Source organism: Pieris napi, chromosome 10, assembly GCF_905475465.1.
Source record: "Pieris napi chromosome 10, ilPieNapi1.2, whole genome shotgun sequence".
Classification (NCBI taxonomy): Eukaryota; Metazoa; Arthropoda; class Insecta; order Lepidoptera; family Pieridae; genus Pieris; species Pieris napi.
The window spans coordinates 4,671,516-4,694,525 of NC_062243.1; the positions used below are offsets into that span (position 1 = coordinate 4,671,516).

The 23,010-nt window shown below is 34.4% G+C and overlaps 1 protein-coding gene across 1 annotated transcript in view; it reads left to right on the top strand.

Moving 5' to 3' along the window:
• The window catches only part of LOC125053203 (indian hedgehog B protein), a 33,228-nt gene extending 14,186 nt beyond the window's left edge, over positions 1-19,042 (top strand). Inside the window, exons 2-4 of the mRNA XM_047654450.1 lie at positions 9,101-9,362; positions 15,784-15,926; positions 16,746-19,042. Coding sequence (XP_047510406.1) covers positions 9,101-9,362; positions 15,784-15,926; positions 16,746-17,213 — 873 coding nt within the window. The 3' untranslated portion in view covers positions 17,214-19,042. The remainder of the gene's footprint in view (positions 1-9,100; positions 9,363-15,783; positions 15,927-16,745) is intronic.
• The last annotated feature ends 3,968 nt before the right edge of the window (positions 19,043-23,010 follow it).

Below are 23,010 nucleotides of genomic sequence, written 5' to 3' on the forward strand. Positions count from 1 at the left end.
TACGGATATGATTAATTTAACCCTGAGTGGTTTGAGATCACGCTGACCAATAGAATTTGTTTTTAAATGACCGAGAGGATAATGTCGGTCTTAATACCCCGCTGGGGTAGACTTGGGTCATCCAGCTTAATCATTAGCACAGAGTTCCTCCCACCGACGCTTATTTTATTTTATTTACGGCCGTCGAGTCGAGGTGAGACTCCAATTTTGCATGCGCCTGAGTCTTGGTAATAAAATTATCTGCTTGCTATACTCACACAAAAATGCATCGGCGTATGAGCCTATAATTTTTCGGTATATAATAGTATATTTTCCTATTACAAATCTGTATAAACATTAATTTCTTACGATTAAATGTGCAAACCATATAATAGTTAGGCGACAATTGGTACAGTGATCAATTCTTTCTTCATCTAAGTAAAATCTATGAGCTACTATTATTAATAAGTGTACAAATATTTATACCTAGCCGTTCAAGTATAACGTAAGCACCTAAAGGGGCGAGAGGGGTTCTTTGATTTTCTTATTTGGTGAATAGAGGAAAGTGACCAAATATGGGATAGTATCCCTAATATGGAATACCCCTATTTCTCCCAAATGCAAACTCACATACGCAAGAAACAATGATTTTCTGTCACTTTTTACTCTCTTTTACGCGTACAAGTTGTAGCATGTCAGTTGAGCAAGTGCTTTCGTCATAATGACAGTTTTTTGTTTTGTCGCTACCGCATAACTTTCTAAGGTATGTTAAAAATACGTATTTTTCGTTAAGAAAGTGCACACAGTATTGATTTTATAGCTTTTAGAGACCGTTTAGACGTTCTTTTGTATGTTTTAGCGGTATCAGATGATATTACTTTCTTAAATATAAAAATCTGAATGTCAGTTTGAAATCGTTGGAAAATCCAAATATGGACAGATCACAGTATCCAATTATGGACTATTCCATAATTGGTTCTCTGAAGTATCAGCTGACATGATGATTTTGTTAATCATATATTTTTTTAATGTTTTACCAAAATGGCGAGCGTCAACTCGAAAACAAAGCGAAAAGAATGGATTCAGAGCATATGGCGGAAGTAATAAAATTAGTAAGAGAGAAAAAAATGGGTTATTTAAAAACTGGAAAATACTTTGATGTGTCAAGATCTACTTTGTTTTGATTATGTCGGAAAAACGAATTTTCTCCAGGAGAAGCCGCAGCTACTACACTCGGAAAGAAAACTGTCGTGTTGGCAAAAAACAAGAATTAAAAACAGAATGAGATAATATCAAAAGGAAAAAAAACCAAAAGAGAAGACTAAGCCTAATTCAGATGATGAGGAGGTGATGCTATTTGATACTGACAGTGAACCCGATGCCTTGATAGGATATACAGCTCCAGAATCTGAAGATTCGGAGTGTATTTTCTGCGGTGTGCTGTTTTCGAATGATACTCATGGGGAAACATGGATCAAGTATCTTATGTGTGGACTCTGTGCATGTAATGATTGCGCTGTGCCAGAGTTTGATACCTGGATATGTGATTTTTGTAAAAAAATTGTGTAGGTACCTTTCTATATTTTACCAAGTTTCCAAAGAGTCTCGTGTATTTTAAGGTTAATTTTTGATAGTGTTTATAGTATTCCATATTTGGGGTACCTATTCCATATTTAGGTACCTAAATCGTTATTTAGTTTCTTAAATTTTTTCTTACCTTAAACTAATCAATAAAACCTAAACTTATTACAAACTAAAGTGCAAATATATGATTGTTAATAATTACCACAAAAAGTTTTTTATTTATAACACTTGGGGAAATTATACCTAAAAATCAAAATGGTATTCCATATTTGGTCACTCTCCTTTACGTCAACAGTAATTATTTACTTTTTTACACACATTGTCTATGTTTAAAAACGAAATGCATTTTAGAGGATTGCTATAAAAAAATAATTCGTTTATGTACTATTTATTTTTGAGAGCTTTACTTACTTTTGCTAACAAGATGAGGGGGGGGGGGGATAAATTGCAGTAAATCTGCTTACGTAATACTCGAACGGCTTTTGTACTTACAATATGAACTAGTATTTAAAATATGAATTAAATGTCTCCATAAATCAAGCTATTAGAGAAGTGACGTCTCCTACCCAAAACAAGGTGAGGCCGAGGGTTCGGTGGCAAAAAGCGGTCTCATGTCCGCGATGTTAAGATAACCTTAAACTGAGCATTTGTTATCCTTATCTCGTGTTTGAGCGTGGCTAATGTGCTTCAGGCTGATATACCCGATCGATTTATGTCGCCTGGCACCCACGACAAATTGATAATTAATTTTCGAAAATGCTTTTGATCACACCGAGTTTGCGAAAACTGATCAGCGCTAACTACAGCTATTTAAAATCAATATTTTAGGTTACTCAAGTTTTGATCGGCACGATTTTCATCAATTCTGTCAATCAGTTCGTTCCTGTTAAAGGTTAATGTAATGGACTATTTTAATTCAATCAAGCAGCTGTTTTAAATTGTTCATAATTTTTCTGCACATTGTGAAAAAAAAATCAGTGGCGCTGCCTCTTTAGGTGTTGGCCTCACATTTCTGAATCTGTTTCATGATCATTTTTAAATCTAATAGGCAAGTAGGTGATCAGCCTCCAGTACCTGACACACGCCGTCGACTTTTTGGATCAAAGACATGTCGGTTTCCTCACGATGTTTTCCTTTACCGTTCGACCAAATGTTAAATGCACATAGAAAGAAAGTCCATTGGTGCACAGCTGGGAATCGAACCTACGACTTCAGGTATGAGAGTCACACGCTGAAGCCACTAGGCCAACACTGTACACATAGTGAAAATGAAACTTAAATATCCAATGACAACTCGTTGGCTAATAGCAGATGACGTAAGCATCAATCGACCGGAATCAATGTAAGTCAATATCCTGATTCCAATGCATTTGCAATCCCAAAAGTTACCTGCAGCCTTAATTTAAGATAAGTTTCACTCATTGATTGTGGATAAATTGCATTATGTGAATATCACCTTTATCGACAAATATCGTATTTATTTCGAGACAAAAACGGTGCAAGACTTTTTGTGTAACTCGATAGATTCTGGCCGCTGACAAACTGTGATACTGCGGTTTAAATGACGAAATTAGGAATACAATATCAATAACCTATGTTACTTGTCAATATTATAGTTGTACATTATGTACCGAAGTACATGAGAGAAATTGGTTATGCTAAAAATTTATCAGGAATTATATAGGAAAAACACTTTGTATGGCAATCAAGGTTTATAATAATTTACTACAACAATCAAATATCTTCTTTCTAGAGTTTTTAAAAATCTACTTAATATACTACTTTTGTTGTTGTTTAAACATTGTAATGGATATTAATATAGTGAGGGTATAGTGATAAAAAAATTCAACCTTCAAAGGAAAATTTGCACGCCATTATATGTGGCAGAATATGCGAACTTTAGATTGTACCACTATAATATTTTTGTACCATATTCTTGAAAATCAATTATTATTATTATGGTCTGAAATAAGTGAATTCCTTTGGGTCCGTGTTATTTATAGCAACGCCAAAGGTTGTGACAGATGTATAAATAACCGATAAACTTAAACACCTTAAAATGGAATCTTATCGAACACTCAAGCCAGTAGTCATTTCACACTGATTATATAAAAAAAAAACGGGCACGTCATAAAAATATGCGTGTCAAGTCCCTCCGTAATGCGTCTGGTAAACCCTCTAATCCTTTAAAACAATGCTAATGGATTTACGTTGAAGTCACCGCCTGTCATCATATTATAACCACCTCCCGGTCATCTTAACGCTTCGTTTACCCTTAAGTTGACACTAGACTTATTTTATTTTATTCACAAAATCACAACACAGGGTATTGTTAAAACACATTTTATTATACGCGTTCACTGAACGCATTTTAGTGTGAGCGATGAACACGGGTTCACGTCAAAACATCTTTATCGCGTTATTTGTCTTATAAAATATTATCGAGTGGCACTTCGGGACCGTCAGCAAAATAGGACTCATATTGTGATCCGTGTGCGACTGTTGACTTTGCGCCCACGATGTGATCACTTCTCTTTAGGTCGGGGATAAACAATAAAAGCGGCGATTACGAATCAATATCGTAACAAATACACTTTATTTTTCTAAGCATCGAGAGGGATTTGATTGAGTCAAGGCACTGGCGGACCGTACCGAAGAAAAAGATTAGTGTGCGAGCTGTGCATCGGCCCGTGTGAAACGCGATTCGACGGGTGGAATTATGAAGTTCAGATACACTGATAAATCAATAATTCATTTTATTACGATAGCACGGGCGCGTCATGATTTCTCTCTTTATTTGATTTAATGAGAATCATCAGTGGGCCGATAACGTCACTGGCTCTTTGAAAAACAAGACGTGATAGTTAACCTGTTTCATTTCTTTACATACATATTTACAGAGCCTGATTACCACGGCAGCTATTTAACGCGGGGCATAAAGTAACAGCTACGGACCGGTCGGCAAAGAGTGTTCTTTGCATTCTGCAATCGGGTACTTGTCGTTTTCATCACCTGCTCAGCTAAAAGTGACGTAATTACGGATGCAAATCGATCAGCAGTTATCGACTCGATGGTTGACGCAGTAAATTAGCACGACACGCTGGTTAATGTAGGCTTCCGTGTGTGATTAAGCGGAGAGGATAATTACGGAAAAAGTTAATGCACAGGTGTGAAAATGCGTGAAAGGCTGTTGCAAAATGTTCTAATAACTAGTTTAAAATGCGATTGGGTATGAAAGTATTATAGGAAAAAAGATAATAAATGAATGTCGGAAGCATAGATACATTGGATGACTTGCAGATTGCAAGCAGTGGGCATACTCTCATTGACTCCGTCAGTGACCCTTACCGCATGATCATGATAGTATAAATAATAGCCAGGTTCCCGCGGGTATAAATGATGGAAGTAGGTACATGATTGTGATAAAAGCGGACTTAACTGATCGGCCTCCGGGGATCCGAGTGTATTTGACAAATAAGACGAGTACGGGAACAATACGCTATTTCGCATCACCATTGATATTTCAAATCTCTACAATAACTCACAATGAGCAAGTATGTTAAGAATCGTTTTTTATTTCTGGAAATGTGAAGTTTTTATTATATCGAACCCTAACAATATTAATCACGTAAGTTGCTGTACAAAATACGGATTCCAAAAAATAGGTTAATAATGTTACAATTTATTATTAACTAATTTATATACATATGTCAACCTACTGATTGACGCATGAAGTAATTTTCAGTATCGGCGTACAATAAAGACGTAAAAAGTCCCGAGGTATCTTAATATTCAAAGAGAGCTTTTAAGTTTGTTCAGCTGAAACTTTACAACAAAATATGTGCATAAAATTCCTTGCTTACCAAAGCTGAACAAACCCAATTAGAGATGGATGCTTGGATTGAATGAAACTGTATCATTACATCAAAAAAACATAGAAGTGTCGTGTTTCAAAAAAGGTTTACAAAGCGATCTCTTGGCAATACATTTTACCAAACGTTTGGTTTCATAAAACTTAATTGAATGTGTAAATGCACGTAAAGTACTAATATTATTAAAAGGAAACATTTATATTTTTGCATGTTTGTAATAAAATAAAAATTAGTCCGTTTTTAAAAATTCTATAACGGATCTAATGCTCAATTATTCCAGAGTAAGATTGGAAATTTATTTCCAGTATATTAAAAAAAACAGACATAGGACTTGACATGCCATAAATAATACGTTCGCCCAAAGGCAGGCTGTATCTGTGATGATTAGTGATGATGAGCAACCCTTGCCTACACCCTCTACAGCCTACACCCTCTGTCTTCTTTGCCGATGAGTAGGGATGCCTACAAATTCAAATTTAATGACGTGGAATAAGTGATACATGTATTTTATGTTCCATAATAAACATATTTTTACATTACAAACCCTAACTAAGGAGAATAGTTAGGAAGGTGGTTACGATTAATTAGTAACGCATCTAATGCCGGGTACTGACAACCGTTTTGAAACAGGGCGATGTTTTTCGAGGACAAACATCGAAGGTATTAAACATAACACAGCTGATCCTCACTGCATATTTATGACGTGTTCGACAACCAGTGTCACACTAGGACGTATTTACTGACAAACATTTGTTCAGTATGTATAGAGAATCAGTAATGGACTGTATTTATGAAACGAGTTGATTTGTTGTCGATTTTGATATCTCATAGAATAAATCAAAATAAAAAATCATTTAATCATATAGGTAGGTAATTAAACTAAAGGTAACTAACAATGTACATTTATGATCGTCAAAAAAAAAGAAATGTATATGAAATATGAAATGCTTGTAACTTTACTTTTAGTGCCAGTTCTCAAATCAAGGGCGTAGAACGGTAGAGAAGAACTGGCAATAAACTCTCCGCCACTCTTTTTAATCGCCACGTTTTTTTACACAACGTTTGTAAGGGGCTGCAACCATTACACCATGTTCCACGTGACATCTTAAGTAATTAATAATAATAACATTACTTAAAATATAAAATAAGGATATTTAAGGAGATAAAATAAAAAATAAGGAGATTTCTGCGATATTATGAAATATTTTTTTTAATGGATACCTATTGCATCGAAACTGATTTTGAATAACTGAAAAGATTACTAGAATTTTCATTAGAAGTTATTAACATTCCGTTAATAGGTTTAACGTACTGCCTCGGCTGTTCATAGAAATTCATCTTAAAAAGGTGAGGCAAGATAAAATGCATTCGAAACAAATTAACGGTTGCTATAAAACTAACCCTGAACTATTTGTTGTGGTTTCCAAATCGAAAAAAAAAATAAACCAGTCACTATTGGTCGGTTCTTTTCGACTGCTACCCTTGTACAAAAAACGACGTGTTAAGGAATGTAAAGAGCCGTTTAATTATCTTAATATATTGTTATGGCCATGATAGAAGCGGCCATTTAATGGCTTTCATTGTGAACAGAGATTTCCTTCCAATTTCTGCATATACAACAGGTATATAAGTAATCTGTAAGCTACTGCACCTATTTCAGTATGATGATCTGTTATCTTTTTGCTCGATTTTTGCCTCAATTCCATCGGGCGGCCTTCATTATGCGTTCGTGAGTGTTTCGCCACCGGTTCAGGTAGCCTGCGCTCCAAACGTGGCCTTAGTGTTACTAGGTATTCGATACGCCTGTTATTTTTAATTAAATTAATCCTTTATGATGCTTTGATATGTTCTTAATTCGCAAATCGACTTTTGTACGAACTGGTTTTAACGTTACCGATACCAGGGCACAGAGGAGGGTGAGGTGTCGGAGGCAGACATCCCGCTGGGAGCAAGCATTGTGATCGACAGCTTGTTTACTAAAAATATGCATAATGAATTTATAATAGCCCGCCCGGCATGTCACGTCGACTTCTCATTGAATTTAATAACGTACATATACTCAGTGCAGAGTTGGCCTAGTGGCTTCAGCGTGCGACTCTCATACCTGAGGTCGTAGGTTCGATCCCCGTGCACCAATGGACTTTCTTTTTATGTGCGCATTTAACATTTGCTCGAAAATATCGTGAGGAAACCGACATGTCTTAGATCCAAAAAGTCGACGGCGTGTGTAAGGCACTGGAGGCTGATCACCTACTTGTCTATTAGATTTGTTGTTGTAGCGCCACAGATTTTTTTTTAAATATACATATATGTATGTATATATATATACTCAAACCAAAGAAAGTTGTGACGGACATTCCTTACGGCTTAATCAGTTTAAAAGCTGTTGAAAAGCTGAGTGTGAGAGGCTAATTGCGCCACTGTGATGTTCCCACGTTAAAATGCACGCAATGTTTGAGTATACATTTAGCATTCGATTGTTTTAGTGTGGTTGCTCGAGACGTCTGCACGGTAAACATTGAACATCCCACCGGGATTCGTAGATGCCGCGTTTATTCATATCATAATGACTGTATTACTGAAAACCGTACTGAATTCATCCGGTTTACGTATCAATAACTTTTCCTTATGTAAAATTTAAATCGTCAGCAGCGGTTGCAGGTTTTAGAAATGACTTTAGGACCTTACCCAAACTCTAATGTCACTAGACCGGTTTTTCTAGAACCATATGTAATAAGAGGATATCTCAAGTTATAGCATTAATTGGTGGGTATCTATAAACTAGTTGTATTATAACGAGTCGGTATTCGATGCAGAGTAGATGACACTCAAAGTGTCTTACGAAATCCGTATAAAATTAGTGATTTGTGTCTCAAACATTCAGACTCGAAATCTTTTTAAATTCCTCACAACTCTTTAGTAAGTGAATGTTTGGAGCGTTCGTAGAAGTAATTATATACGGTGCTTGAAAATATCTGTTATATTGAATGCAGCCGATGCCAAGGCACCCATGGCTTCGATTCGTTACGTCAATCTCACAATTTTTTCACTATGAAATCTGCATAGAGTGAGTTGATGTCGCGGTACAAAGCTAGCGTGCGGTGCATGCGTATTGTCTGCGTTTCTTTACAAATATTTTGACATTTCCTTTATTTGTCTCCCTGAGATATTTCACAAACAAAATCGTGTCGATCCCTTTGTGCGGCGTGTTTTAATTTGATTTATTTCTTCACGACAAAATGCTTGACATCCTGCGCGTTCCGTCTCGGGCGGTTACGTTTCTCAATTTGTTAGCACGTCTATTGGTATTTTCTTTAGTGCAAACAAAAGGCTTCGCGTGTCTTTATAGCTTCAAATTGTTTTTCTTCCATTGAGGTTAAAACATACTTGAAAGCTTTTATTACGAATTACTGTGTAAATATTTCCCAACAGCTTAGGACGCTGTTCGACTGTAAATTTCTTGGACATTCCAAAATATTTTAAATTGGTATTCTACGTATAAAAGATCTGACGCCTTTTATTTTTACTAAGAATTCAAAAATAAATTATTCTGTTCTTTATATAAGAGTATTAAAACATATAAATTAAAAAAATCTCAACACTTTTTATATCACTTATCTATAGAAATAAACCAATAAGTAATATACAGTGTTTATAATTTACAGCGCTGCAAAGAGAAGTTGAATACTTTAGCCATCAGCGTGATGAACCAATGGCCTGGGGTCCGGTTGCGGGTGATTGAGGGATGGGATGAAGAAAACTCTCATGTTGACAACTCGCTGCACTACGAAGGGCGAGCTGTGGACCTCACCACCAGCGATAGAGACAGAAGCAAGTACGGCATGCTTGCCCGACTGGCGGTTGAAGCTGGCTTCGACTGGGTGTTTTATGAGAGCCGCTCCTATATACACTGCTCTGTTAAAACAGGTAGGTTTATTAAATTTACCTTTAAATAACCAATACCTAGGTTTAGAGATAATCTCTAATTAAGATTGTATTTCAATATGTTGTATAATCATTGTTGCTATCATCATATACATACTTTAATTAGCCAATCATTTATTGAAATGTCGGTACATAAATATGGCAATAATGGTCGGGTCTCAAGGGCCAAATATATAGTTGAGCATCACAAGAAGAATGCATCTCGGAAAGCTTCCCGCGCCCGCTCTCAGGCGGTGTCGATCAAACGGACGAACAAGCCTCTTGTTAACGCACCCTCCTTGTCGCACATTAAAAAAATCATATTTACATCCTCCTCACACTCAGCCGCATCGCAGCCAATCCCCCACTTCTATAATTATGCCGGTGATTCAATGGCTACTATAGTTATAAGTATGTGAAACATAACGATGAGAGAAACAACAATTTATGTGTATGTGTTTTAGATAAAAGCAATGTGCGTTTCATCCTGTCCACTTTCTAACACTTGGTTTAGGCAAATATGGATTAAAATAAACCAATTGCTTTGTGATCAATGTGTAAAGCATGTTTTGTTTGTGTTAAGTCGGTGAGAGAAATGGTTTCCTGGTATTGCTATAATACGCAATGTTTATTAAAATATCCGTATGATTTATAGTGCGTAAAATAGACTCACTTTCTTAAATACACGTGAGTGAGTTTTAATGGATATGGTTTCATTTTTACTAAGACAGGTTGTAGACTTTTGTAACATTTATAATACAAGAACATATGATGTACGTTCTAGCTTATAGCCGAGGCCAAGGTTCAATAACCATTTTTGTCTATCATTAGGTTCACTCACTCACTCACTCACCTCACTTGTGTAAAAACATTTTTTAAACAAGTGTTTAATTCATACTAATATATTTTAAATATGCGGAAGTTTGTAACTGTTTATTTAAGAATAAAAAATCAAAGCCAATGAATTATTTATAACTGGCATTATGAGTATTTACAAAGTAATCGAAAATAAAAAGGCGTCATGATGCGTCTGGAGGCGTGTAATGTCCATGATCACTGAACCAGTCTTGGCCGCGTGACGCGATATCGTGGAGCACAGCACTCCATCATTCGACCGCCAATAAAATATACACCGTTTTTATTCCATGTTCAATTAATTGATTTTCATTGGTTGCATATTTTTTCTGTTATTAAATACGTTGTATATTTAGTGACAGGACGCGGTCAATATTTTGTGTGAGCACGCTGCACATGTCGTATAAAAGATATCAACGCGCTTACAAGCTCTTACCCCAAGTTCAGTGGTACTCTGTATTTTGATCGAATAAATCCATAGAATATTGTGAAACGGAAGGTCTATTTTATAGTTTAACTATTTCTTTAGATTTAAATTAGCAAATAAAACTTATACGACTACAGTCGTAAACCTATATAAGTTCCGTTAAATGTCGTGATTAAGTTGAATAAAACTTTTTAAGCTTCTCTGCATTTTTATAATAAGCATGGAAACATTTAATACAATACAAAAATGGGGTTCTAAGAATACAATTTGATGACTATGGTTATAAAGGAGGTGCAAATGGGGCGTGACTAAGGCAGGTCACGAGGCAGACTGGCGTGAAGGACGAGTGATCTAGACTAATCGCAGGGGAATCAATTAATGCGAAAACACTGTAACGTCTGACTAATGGGCGAACATTTTTGGGACTTGTCGGCATCATGAATCAAGTTTCGAGAATTTTAATTGTTTTTGATTTCAAAGTGTATTTCATATAAATTTAGATAAAATCCGTTCTACTTTATCTGAGTTTTGTGTTAGAAATAAAGTGGTTTCATGGGTAAAAGTCCAATAAATTCACATTTGATCGTGAAATATCTCGTAATGTAACGAGTAGCTTAATTTTGTGTTTATTTTCTTGGAATAAAATGAAATAAATAAACGGATCATTAATCATTTTCCAAAATAGGAATTGAATGAATACCATAGATACCCAACGAATTATCTTGCCACGATATAATGGAAGTTTCGTAAATTAAACAGCATAATTAAAAGCCTATATACCGACTATCTATTCATACGTAGGTCAGGGTGGAGATTTGTAATATACGGTTACTGGGTCATCGGGGTGCTTTAAATAATAGAAAATTTTAGTTTTACCCTATATTAACCACTCGCGTACAACAATAAGCGAAATAATGAAATGTTAATTGCTATGTAACGAATGAATGCAATGTAACCGTCGAAGAGAGTGCCTACGTCTGGCTATACTTTCAGGGCGTAACTCCACGATTTAAGCAACCGCTTATAAAACTAAGAATGCCTGAGTGTGCCTTGGCTCGTACAGATATATTGAAAATTTAATTATTTTATGTGGTTTATGGACACAGCTAAAATCGAATGGAAACACAAGGAAACAAAATGGCTTTAAAAGTAGTTTTTGATTAAATGAAAATGAGTAAGAAATACGTACAAAACATAAAGGCTTTAATTAATTTAGCTAAGTTTGTTGCGACTGCACGATGTTCGGCCGACCGTGCACGCGACACTTGACACCACATCCCGGAAGGCTGTGGCCGCCTGTTCCCACACTATCACTTCATATTTCATTCACTTTTTTCGTTCCATTCATATTTTCCTTACGAGTAACTCAACGCACGAACTTGACTTCAATTTCCACCTCCGTAGGTCACTGAATATAGCGTGTCATAGAGTATTTAACATGCACGTAATCGGGATTCATAATTTTCTCATTAGTTCTTTAAATTATTTAAATAGTTTGGACATTTTTAAATTTGCATCTAAAAATCGTAGAAATAGAAGTAATTGATTGCGGTTAGATATAAAAAATTAAACACAGCAATTACCGTTTTGACGGATCAGGATTATCTGTTAAAATGCTTTCTTAAATACGTTTTGTATTTTTATCAATGACTAAACACTTAAGAAAGATTAAAGCACATCTATGGCTAATATTGCCAAATCTCGATGACAAGTATTTTGAATTAAAAAATATCGACTATAAAAAAGTATTAATACCCAACAATTTTTCACATTTTAATTCACTGAACAATTCTTGCGGTAGATCTACGTAGCTTCATTCTATAGCCGAGATATTTAGGTTTAGTAAAAACTCATACATGTAACCGATAAAGCCAATGTTGAAATTCCCTTAGAACCTCAAGGAAGCCATAACAAGTGAGTTCAATGCCCTATAAACTGACCGAGATGATTCTGATTATGGCAATAAATGTGCGCTGAACACCAATTTCCATTAAATTCATATAAAATCTTCACTCAATTTACCACTATCGGCGTTTAATGAATCGCTTACTATATTATTCAATGTCATAACGTTGCCAGCAATATCTCAGTAAGTTATGATAATCGGTCATATAATACAGCTCATATTAGAACGGTAATTTTCACTTACCTTTGTCGTAACAAGCCATATCTGTTATAAAATAATTTCGTCCGGTGGAATGTAATACTCACTTTTACATTTTTACTGTATATAAAAATTGTATTTATATACAGCTTATATAGGCCACATTTTAACTATCATACATTATATAAAAAGTATTTTTCAGACCAGACCAGAAAACCTTTTGCATTGATCTTCTCTAAGGTCGTTTTAAGTCACAGTATATTATCCCATACGCTTCAATAATAGGTCGTTCTCCTGCGAAGAGTCGAGAAAACTATTAAGCTGCGAGATCAAGCGGGGAATGGTAGTTGTTGATGCTGGACTATACTAGAATTAAAGATATTGAGTGTTAGAGCGTTCTTAGTCTGGTGTTTTCAATTTTCAGTACATATTTCTTATGCCTAGAACTTGCTACTTTAAAATTCACGCCACCCTCAAACACAGTAGAGACATCAAAAATATAACTACCCTCTAATCTGTGATATATATATATCAGAGTAACATTAAATATTAAACGTCTACAATAATTCGTTCCAAGAGATAAAGGAAAATACATTGAAAATTCTTCACTCGAACATGACTTGCCAGTTGCTATTGCGTTTCTATTAACTAGATGTTTCGCTGCGGGAGATTATGTTATGTTTAATTTATAAATTGAAGTTGAGATACTTTCGTATAATTTAAAGGAATGCATGCATTGTATGACTCACACATTTGCATGGGTTTAAGTCAACTAATTGCTGGGTATTACGATATAAATCAGCTTCTTCGATCCGACAGCATCGCTTGGGGCAAACGCACATTGTTGTAATATATGAAAGTATAATAAATAGCATTCATAATAGGCTACATGTTGGTATTTTTATGAAATAGGTATATAATTAGTCCCGGTGCCTCTAGAGGTGTGGTTTTGTTTAAAAATAGTACTGCTCTATGTACTTTACTGTATTTAAATACTATTTTACGTTTTATAATGAACTCCTTTGCCAGAACTTACCCTTCATATTACGATAGTACTATTTTATTTACAAGTTCTGAAATGGCATTAAAGAAACTAGGTTTAGGTAGGGTTTAATTAAAATGATTCCTGGTCACGACGATTAATAGTATGCGCGTGGAAAATGTTGAGATGTCGAGGAGTGGTCACGTGTGGCACGGCCGGTGCGCGGGCGCCGCCTAGCTCTCCCGGTGGTCTGCGGGGGGCGGGGTCGCCGCGGCCACTCGGAGCGCTCGCCCCGCCGGCCCCGCACCCCGTGAACCTCGCTTATCGCACCATCAACCTAACTTGTGTCACGCCACTGTAATATTCGAATTAAAGTGAATTAAGTCGGGAATAAATCAAAGTAGGTACCTACTGAAATAAAGAATGTTTGTTAAGGGTCGAGACACCCTTGGACCTAGAACATTTGAGCTACGGTTCTTAGGTAGATCTAACTTCTCTTGAGTTTTCTATCAAGTCGTTATGAATGTTGTATACGATTCATGAATTACAATTTTACTGTAAGAAGTTTTAGATATACACTGCTCGCTTTATATACATAATGATTTATATATCTCTAACAAAAGATGCACGGATGTGCAAAAAAGGCAAAGCCGCCGACACCTTTTATTCACGCGCCCAATATGTTCACCGAACAACAAACAGCATTTGACAATGAAAGTTTGACTTTAAACGAAATCTAATTTGTGCGGTTATTGTGTAATGTGATATGGTGGGGTCCGTTTGTGGACAAGGATCGCTCGAATTTATCGCTCGGTTACACAACAAATCAAATTTTAACGAGCCCGCGCAAAGATGCTATTACCTTTGCGATAATCCACCGCCACTGTGCGCTATACCGTGTAATTGCTATAGAAAGTATCTATACTCGTAGTAAAAATTTTGTATTTCTTCCGTTAAATCTATCCAATTTCACTTATCTCCTGATGCCATTTATTTGCACGTTACACTTTTTTGTACCTGGATTAGGAAGGTACAGTTTAAGCTGGCTGAGGATTTTAAATACATTACCGAATAACAAACAAAATTAAATATGACTTTAGTTTTTTACAGAACAAATGAATTGTAATTTTTTATCTTTCTTAAATTTGCTTAGGATAATATTTCCTTGAAATACCTTTCACGTGAGGCAGAGAATCACAGGTTTATCCGTTCGTTGGTAACTATACAAAAGCCTTACCTGTATGAGATACAAATAGTTTAGCCACGAATGTAACCCTCGGCCTGTGAATAAAAGGCCCTTTTGTTTTGCATCTTATCGGATTTTAATTACGAGCGTATAGAAATCTCGTTATCCTTAAAGGGATAATATGTACACAGTTAAATCGCAATATACGTTTGCACGATTTTATGCTTTGTCTTGATTTTATTGCGTTCAATTCTACTTGCGTGAGAACAGATTTTTTCTAAAGTAATAATGTTGCCATATTCAATCAATTCAATTATAAATTTATTTGGTTTAATAACAAACCAGTGGCGCTACAACCTTTTAAGGTCTGGGCCTCAGATTACTCTACTGTTCGTGATCGTTTATTTTTTTCGAATATTCAAGTATGTGTTCTGACTATGACACACGCCGTCGACTTTTTTGGGTCTACGGCGTGTTGATTTCCTCACGACTTTATCCTTCACCATACAAGTGAGTTAAATGCGCACATAGAAAGAAAGTATATTGGTGCACAATCGGGTATTGAACCTACGACCTCAGGTGTACATAGATTAATATACTAATAATATATGTCTATATGAAACTCAACTCTCTATTCAGCATAAACATCCCTTGAATTTTATTTTTTGTACATTTGTAGAGGTTACTTATTAAGAGAGTGAGACAGTAATTTAAATATATTTCAGAAATGAATTCTCAGCATATAAAAACATTTTTTTAAGAAATAAGCGTAACTTAAACCGTACACATGTCTAGTTTTTATTTCAATCATATTCAAAGTTGAATTTTTTTTTTATAATTAGAAATTAAATTACTCTTTTCCTATTTCAGAATCTTCAGTTGGAACGGGCGCTGGGTGCTTCCCATCTGGGGCAATGGTCCACACGGAAGCTGGTCCAAGAGACATAAGCACGTTGCAACTAGGAGAGCGAATATTGGCTGCTGATGATAGCGGCAAAGCGATTTATTCAGAGGTAATGAACATTTAAATATTATGATACCACAGATAATACAAATATAGATTATAATTATGTTACGCTCTTTATACAGTCTCTATATGTAAAAATTATCAATGGCTAACACGCATTCTATTTTCAAAATAAAGGTAGGTAGGTTCATCCACCGCTGCAAGTTTTACTATTAAACCGCAATACATTTTCTTGACCATAGAAGTTAGTATCTGTAACTTTGAGTTAAGAATTAGATCCTAATTGTTCCAAAGAAATTATAATAAAAGCCGTAAACTCGCGAGCCTTTTGGCATTGAGACTGTCCATGGGCGGCGACTTAACATAAGATGAGAGTCCCTTTGCCTTCTGTTCTATAAAAAAAATATTATTTATATTAATTTACAAAGTTAATAATGGTAGGTTATCATAAAAACTTCTAACTAGTAACTAGGAGTAACTCTCATCAAATTTTAGTCAAGTGTTTAATAATCACACTACTGAAATACCTGTACCTGTAAAACTTGTAGCTAAAGTGATTAAGAGATTAGGCTTACCGGCTGACACATCTTTACTGTTATGTTTTAAAAAATTATGATTTTTAACAATGGATGTATTTAATTCAGCCTTAAGTCTCAAACAATGTGAATTAAAAAGTAATATGTCTGTTTTTAATACCCGTTCAAAGAAGTGTCATTCATAGTTTTATTGCTCTTTAGATTTTGTTGACAAAACTAGTACTTTTAAACACAAATTCTCTGGTAATTTTCTACTAGAATTGGTGCAAATTAAATAGTAGATAATTAGAGCGTAAACTTGTATCTAATGGTACAATACATCTTTCCAGGTTATTACCTTCATCGACCGAGATCCAAATGCGACTAAAAGCTTTATCGAAGTCACCGCGGAAAATGGTGTCACCATCACCACAACCCGGTCACATTTACTCCTATTAGCCTCAGCTGACGGATGGAGAGAAGTCTTCGCAGCTGATGTTGAAATAGGCGACGTCCTATTAACAAGAGGGCAAGGACCTGTTATGCGACCTTCTAGAGTTATTAAAACGAGAATTGTCACTAGAAGAGGTGTTTATGCGCCACTCACGAAGGCTGGGACGATTATAGTTGATGATGCTTTAGCGTCATGTTATGCGATAGTCAATAGTCACTCGTTAGCTCATGCTGCCATGGCTCCTCTTCGATGGATGTCGAGTTGGAGTAAGTCCAATGAATTATCGAAAGGCGTACACTGGTATGCAAATGCTTTATACAATATTGGCGATTTTGTTCTACCATCATCATACAAATATCGCTAGCGAATGCGCGCAGGACGCGCTGTATATAACTGTATATACTGCTGTAAATATCTGGATTGTATTAACTATCAGAATATTTATTAGACAGTTTCCTAAAAGATTTTTATCTTTGACGTTTATATCACGCATAGTGAAATACATTTACCATAACGTATCGCTCTGACGAACGCATTTGTAACGACTGTATTTCATTAAAACGTGGATTTAGTTTAAGTATTTGTAAATTGTGTCCGTATTGTTATTCTGCATAATGCAGAAGTATGTATGCGCTTATGTTAGTTCTTGTAGATAGCAGTTAGATTATTTATCTTCAATGTATAATAGGTCTTTCTTGACGCAAAACAGTATTCATTTTCGTATGTAACTAGACATTCCATGGCTCTAATCTGACGTACTTATACGTACGTAATTCGTTTTGGTACCTTATGCAGTGCCTTAAGATTTTATTTATTTAATATAAGCTAGATCTATTTAAATTTGACGTAATCGGATCCTTACTAATTTATTGTTTTGCTTATGTTTCGTGCCTTCTATTAGCTTTATTTATTCTTCTCTCTACGTAAGCTTTATTTATTTGTGTTTGGCAAGATTTCTATGTAATCTACTAGATAGTGTGTAAAAGGTGGGAAATATGTCCATTTATTTTTGTATGATTTAGTAGTCATAGAAATCATGCTTTGATATTAGGTGTTCCTATCCAGACTACAATTATATGTATAGTAATGTAATTAGATGCATTAGTTAAACGGGGCAAATATATACGAATGTATTTTAAGTATTATGTAGTTTAAGTGCGTTTTTATGTTGTCTGTGACGTAACTATATTTTTAATAATTGACAATTTGCACGAAACTTGAATTTAAAATTAAACTTCTTCTTTAGTTGCACATTTCTTCACAATATGACATTAAAACCTTTTTCTATTAACCTTTTTAAAGGACTGATGTTTGTTCCTAGCCGTGTTTAGGTATTAACAATAAAACGTGAAAACTATAATTATATGACTTGCAACTACATCCTACAATATTTATTGCTGTTATAAACAATTCGTATAAGTAGATTTAAACTTAAAGGGCGATATAAATTAAAGCTTTAAGGGTTACACTCAATGATTTAAGGCGTGTTAATTGTTATATAAAAGGGTTTTAAAACTGATTAAGCGCCATCTGTTGTCCCATACAGAAACCTTAGATAAACCAACTAACGCATAAGTGACAATAAGTATGCCATAATTTGCCATATAAGAACGTAATGTACTATGTTGAACATATAGCAAATTTTTAACATTAAACTAATGATATCTAAATTTGTATATATCACTAATTTATACTCTATGAATTTAATACATAATGTAACAAACTGTAATATCTATATAGAAATTATAAAACCGATATGTCACTTTATTTTCTATTAACCCTGTTATTCATAAAAACTAAATCGGTCTAGTTGGAAACATTTTTGTCTCTTTCTGTCAAAATGTATTTTCGATGTGATGAAAAGAGACTATAAGTGCTCCAGTTACAACGGGGCATTTACACTGTTTACCGTTTATTCCTATAAAAAATTATTGACTAAGTTATGAAACCGATATTTATATTTATAAATATGGGTTTAAATATATTACGACAAAACAATAGTATAAAAATTGTCCCGTGTCCCATTTAAAATGTACCTTTGTATATTTAACATTACTCCTATATTACTAAGTAATAGCTTATTTATTGACATTATTATGTAATACACTTATGGTGTATTTACAAAACGTCTAGTTATTGTTCATTGTGTACTTGTGTACGGTGGAACTGATGAAATAAAATGTTGGCTTTCTATGTATTTGTTTAATTAAACACCTTCAATCTTCTTAAAACGTGGGCTATAGTACAGTGCAACATATTTTTCTTGGCCGGCGGCTGAAATTGGTACTACCGTCGCCATTTTGGTGTGTGTAATAAATAATTTTATTAACTACCAACATCAAATAAAAATCCAACTAAAACGCTCTTACGGGCCAAATAAAATAAGTGGCAATGTATGATGTTTTACGGAAACCATTTTTCACATGGGAAATAATAATAAAAGGTTTTTAAGCTTTACAGCTTACTCTTGATGGAAACTATTTGATATTAAGTTCACCCGAAAATCCATTCATAGTGAACCTTCTAAGTACTAAATAATTTCAGTATTTGTCAAAAGATGGCGCACATCAAACGTATCGAAAACATTTTTATTTATAAAAACACCCCTAACAGGCGACCCTAAATTGCAACAAGAGTGAACAATAAGTAAATAAAATTTACAGACGACTCTAAGAAAGCAAACATTCAAAATTAATTAGAAAAAATAAAATTACATAATAAAAAATACAAGAAACTAACTAACTACTAACAAATAATAAAACTTCTGCCAGTTCCCTCAACGGACAATGAAAAAGGTCCGTTAACCTATGCAATTCGTTAACTAAATTAATACACCAAATCATATGTGCCCTTTTCAGAAGGTTAGTCCTAGCTGTGGGCACATGAGGTAACGGCGAACGATGTCGCTTTCTGACGTACCCATCAGGTACATTAAAGCTAAGGTACTGAAGTACTGCCAAATTACTGTCCTTGCCATGTAACAATTTTATGAAGTACATCACAAGCGCAAATTCTCGGATACTTTTCGTCTCCTTCTTTCAAATTGTGTTTACTATGTGATGAAAAGAGACAGATGAGTCTTTAGTCAGGATAGACGGATTATTTTTCATAATTAAGTGTAAGAAAGTATTTATTTAGCAATTTGATGTTGCAAATGAATGAATGAATTTTTTTAAAATTATAATGTATCGTAGTTAAATTATGGTAAAACATTATGATTTGATGTTTGAACAAATATTTTTTTATTAATTTGACCTAAATAAATATATTACACAGTACACTACACAGTACAGCCCTGCGATTCTGTAACTCACTTCACGAACTCACACAGCGGTTTTCGCGTCGGCGGTCGCTCTCAAATCAGTCGTGAAGCAGTCATTTTATGATTTGGCATTCTGAAAAGGTGGGAGCTTGTACTTTATTGTTTATCAGAATACCAAATCATAAAATGACTGCTTCACGACTGATTTGAGAGAGACCGCCGATGCGAAAACCGCTGTGTGAGTTCGTGAAGTGAGTTACAGAATCGCAGGGCTGTATACAGGTTTTCTGGTGTTTCTCCAACACCATTGAAGTTTTAAAACTATTACAAGCCACTATAGGGATGAATCAATTATAAATTAAGTGGGATAATCAAGGCAAGGTCATGTCTTTTTACGAAAACTTAGCCACGGGATCTTTTATAATGTGGACAGGACCAGGCAATATCGTTATAGGCTTCATACAGTTGTGTTAATTATATTTAAAACCATGCTTCATATCACATAAACATACAGTAGTTGAATGAAGAAATACGTCACAAGATCCATTAAACAATATTCACGTATCGCCTTTTTCTACTGCGACGTAGAAAGAAGATTTAAAATAAGAAGACTAGAACCTTGATATATAAGATATAATCTTTATATGTAAGCAAAAAGAGCTTTTGAAAAGTTGCAGAAAAAGTTAAATACTAGCCTTTGTGAGATGGACGATCTTATCTGATTTATGTTCCTTTATGGTTTATAGTTATTCTTTCCTTTATATGTAATTCTTTATTTGTGATTAAAATTTACTGTTTGTATTTCATTGCTGGTTTTAAATTAGCGATTATTAGAATGCGTTTTAGAGATTCAATGGAAATGTTGTAGTTTGCTAAATCCGCCAATAGATTGTGCGAGGGCAGCAACAGAATGTCCTGTTTCTGTCTGAATATTGCCGCGTGGTTGGATCAGTTTTCAGTGCTATTTCTGAAGTGAGACGGCATGTACGTCTCTCTGTATTGATATTTTCTCTTGGAATTTTTAAAAAAATAATGCTTTTATAAAATCATAATCACAGATTATTCTTAACAATATTACGAATAATTATTAAGCTTTGTCGCCGCCACTTGTTTATCACTATTATGAGATATTAAATAAATTGTCCACACTTCGAAAAAGTTTGAGAAAGTTTAATTTGTTTAGTTATTGAAACCTAATTAAGAAGTTTTTGGCAGTTCAGTACGTGAAAAGGTACGTAATTTATATTACATATTTTAAACGTTGTGTAGGAAAATTAAACAACCTTAATAAATAATTGTGGTTTAAAAACAATACAATTAAGTTAACTACACACAACAACAATTCAGTTAGGTACTTAACCTTGGTAATGGTCGGTAAAAGTATAAATGTTTTTAAAATTTTACCTTTTACTCATATATGGGTTTTTATAATACTTGTTGTCTGCTCGTACATTTTTTTTATCCTGAATCTTCTAGCAGATAACCATTATCCTCACTGTCCGTTTGTCTAGTTAGTTATAGATCGGCATTATAAAAACCAGGATATAATAATTAAAATATAGTTTTACTTATCAGAAATCAAGATAAAATTTATAAGAAATAAAAAGTGTTGTGTCATACTTATTAGAATAACAAAAAAATATCCAACAATTCCTTATGGAGCAGAAAATTTATTCTTATTAAAGCTACGTATTTAGCTTTATATATCTCATAAGATATGTTTTGATAATAACATGAATAAAAATTATAAATAGCTTCATATATAATCTGATAAAAATGATATTACTAAATTGTATTAATTTTATTCTGATCTGGTTAAAGATGGCACCAATGGACTTTCTGTCTATATGCGCATTTAACTCGCTTGTAAGTGAAGGAAAACATCGTGAAGAAACTGGCATACCTTCTTGGGCATTACTTTGAGTCAAACATTGACATCATCAGGCACAGACAGCTGCTCACCAGTTACCTAAAATTTAAAACAAAATAATCTAACAAAAGCAGAAATCTTAGGCCAAATCCTAGTTTTAAATGAACTGATTTGTTCAATTTGAGCTGCAGCGTGGTCCGTGTACACCATATAACCGCAAGTAGTATTTGACCGCTACGATGTTGGAAAGACATTTTAATACTATGATATTATCTCTGAAGATATTTATTTTAAATAGTTGTTGTCAAGGGAAATTTTGTTTAAAATGAAATGCTTGTTAGTTTATTTGAATAAGAAATGTATGAAAGGTTAAATAAAAAACCTTAAAAACCTCTCACCGACGAGCGTGTGTTAAATGCGCACATAGAATGTCCATTGGTTTACAGCTGGTGTTCGAACCTGCGACCTCAAGGATGACAGTCGCACGCAAACCACTGGGCCAATTCTGGCATTATGTTAGTAAGGTTAGTTTAAATTAAAGTTTATAATTCAAATATTTTAACCACAGCAAAACGAACACATGAAATCCATTGCAATGACCTATGTAGGTAAGGGCAGATCTTCCCGCTATCGCTGTCATCTTGTTTTTCAAAGATATTTCAGTTAGAGCTCCTTTTTACAGATCAAATATTGAATTTCTATTCATATTAAATTAGGTTTTCCCCGCTGTACTTCGAAGTTTATCTTCACATAAATTAAAGTAACTATTGGAATAGGATAGGACGATCAAAGGACTAGATTCAATTTCTCAGCGAGCTTTGGTACATATTACATCAAATACACAAATATTGGTGACAATTGCCTCGTGTTGTGCGTAGTTTCATTGAGCTTGAATAATTCTAATTTATTTCAAAAAATATTTTCGGTTGAATGTGCATAATACTTTGTGCAAAGATTACTATTTATATACTTATCGCTATAGTATGAGTATATGTATTAGATATACATTAATAGTTATTTAGCATAATT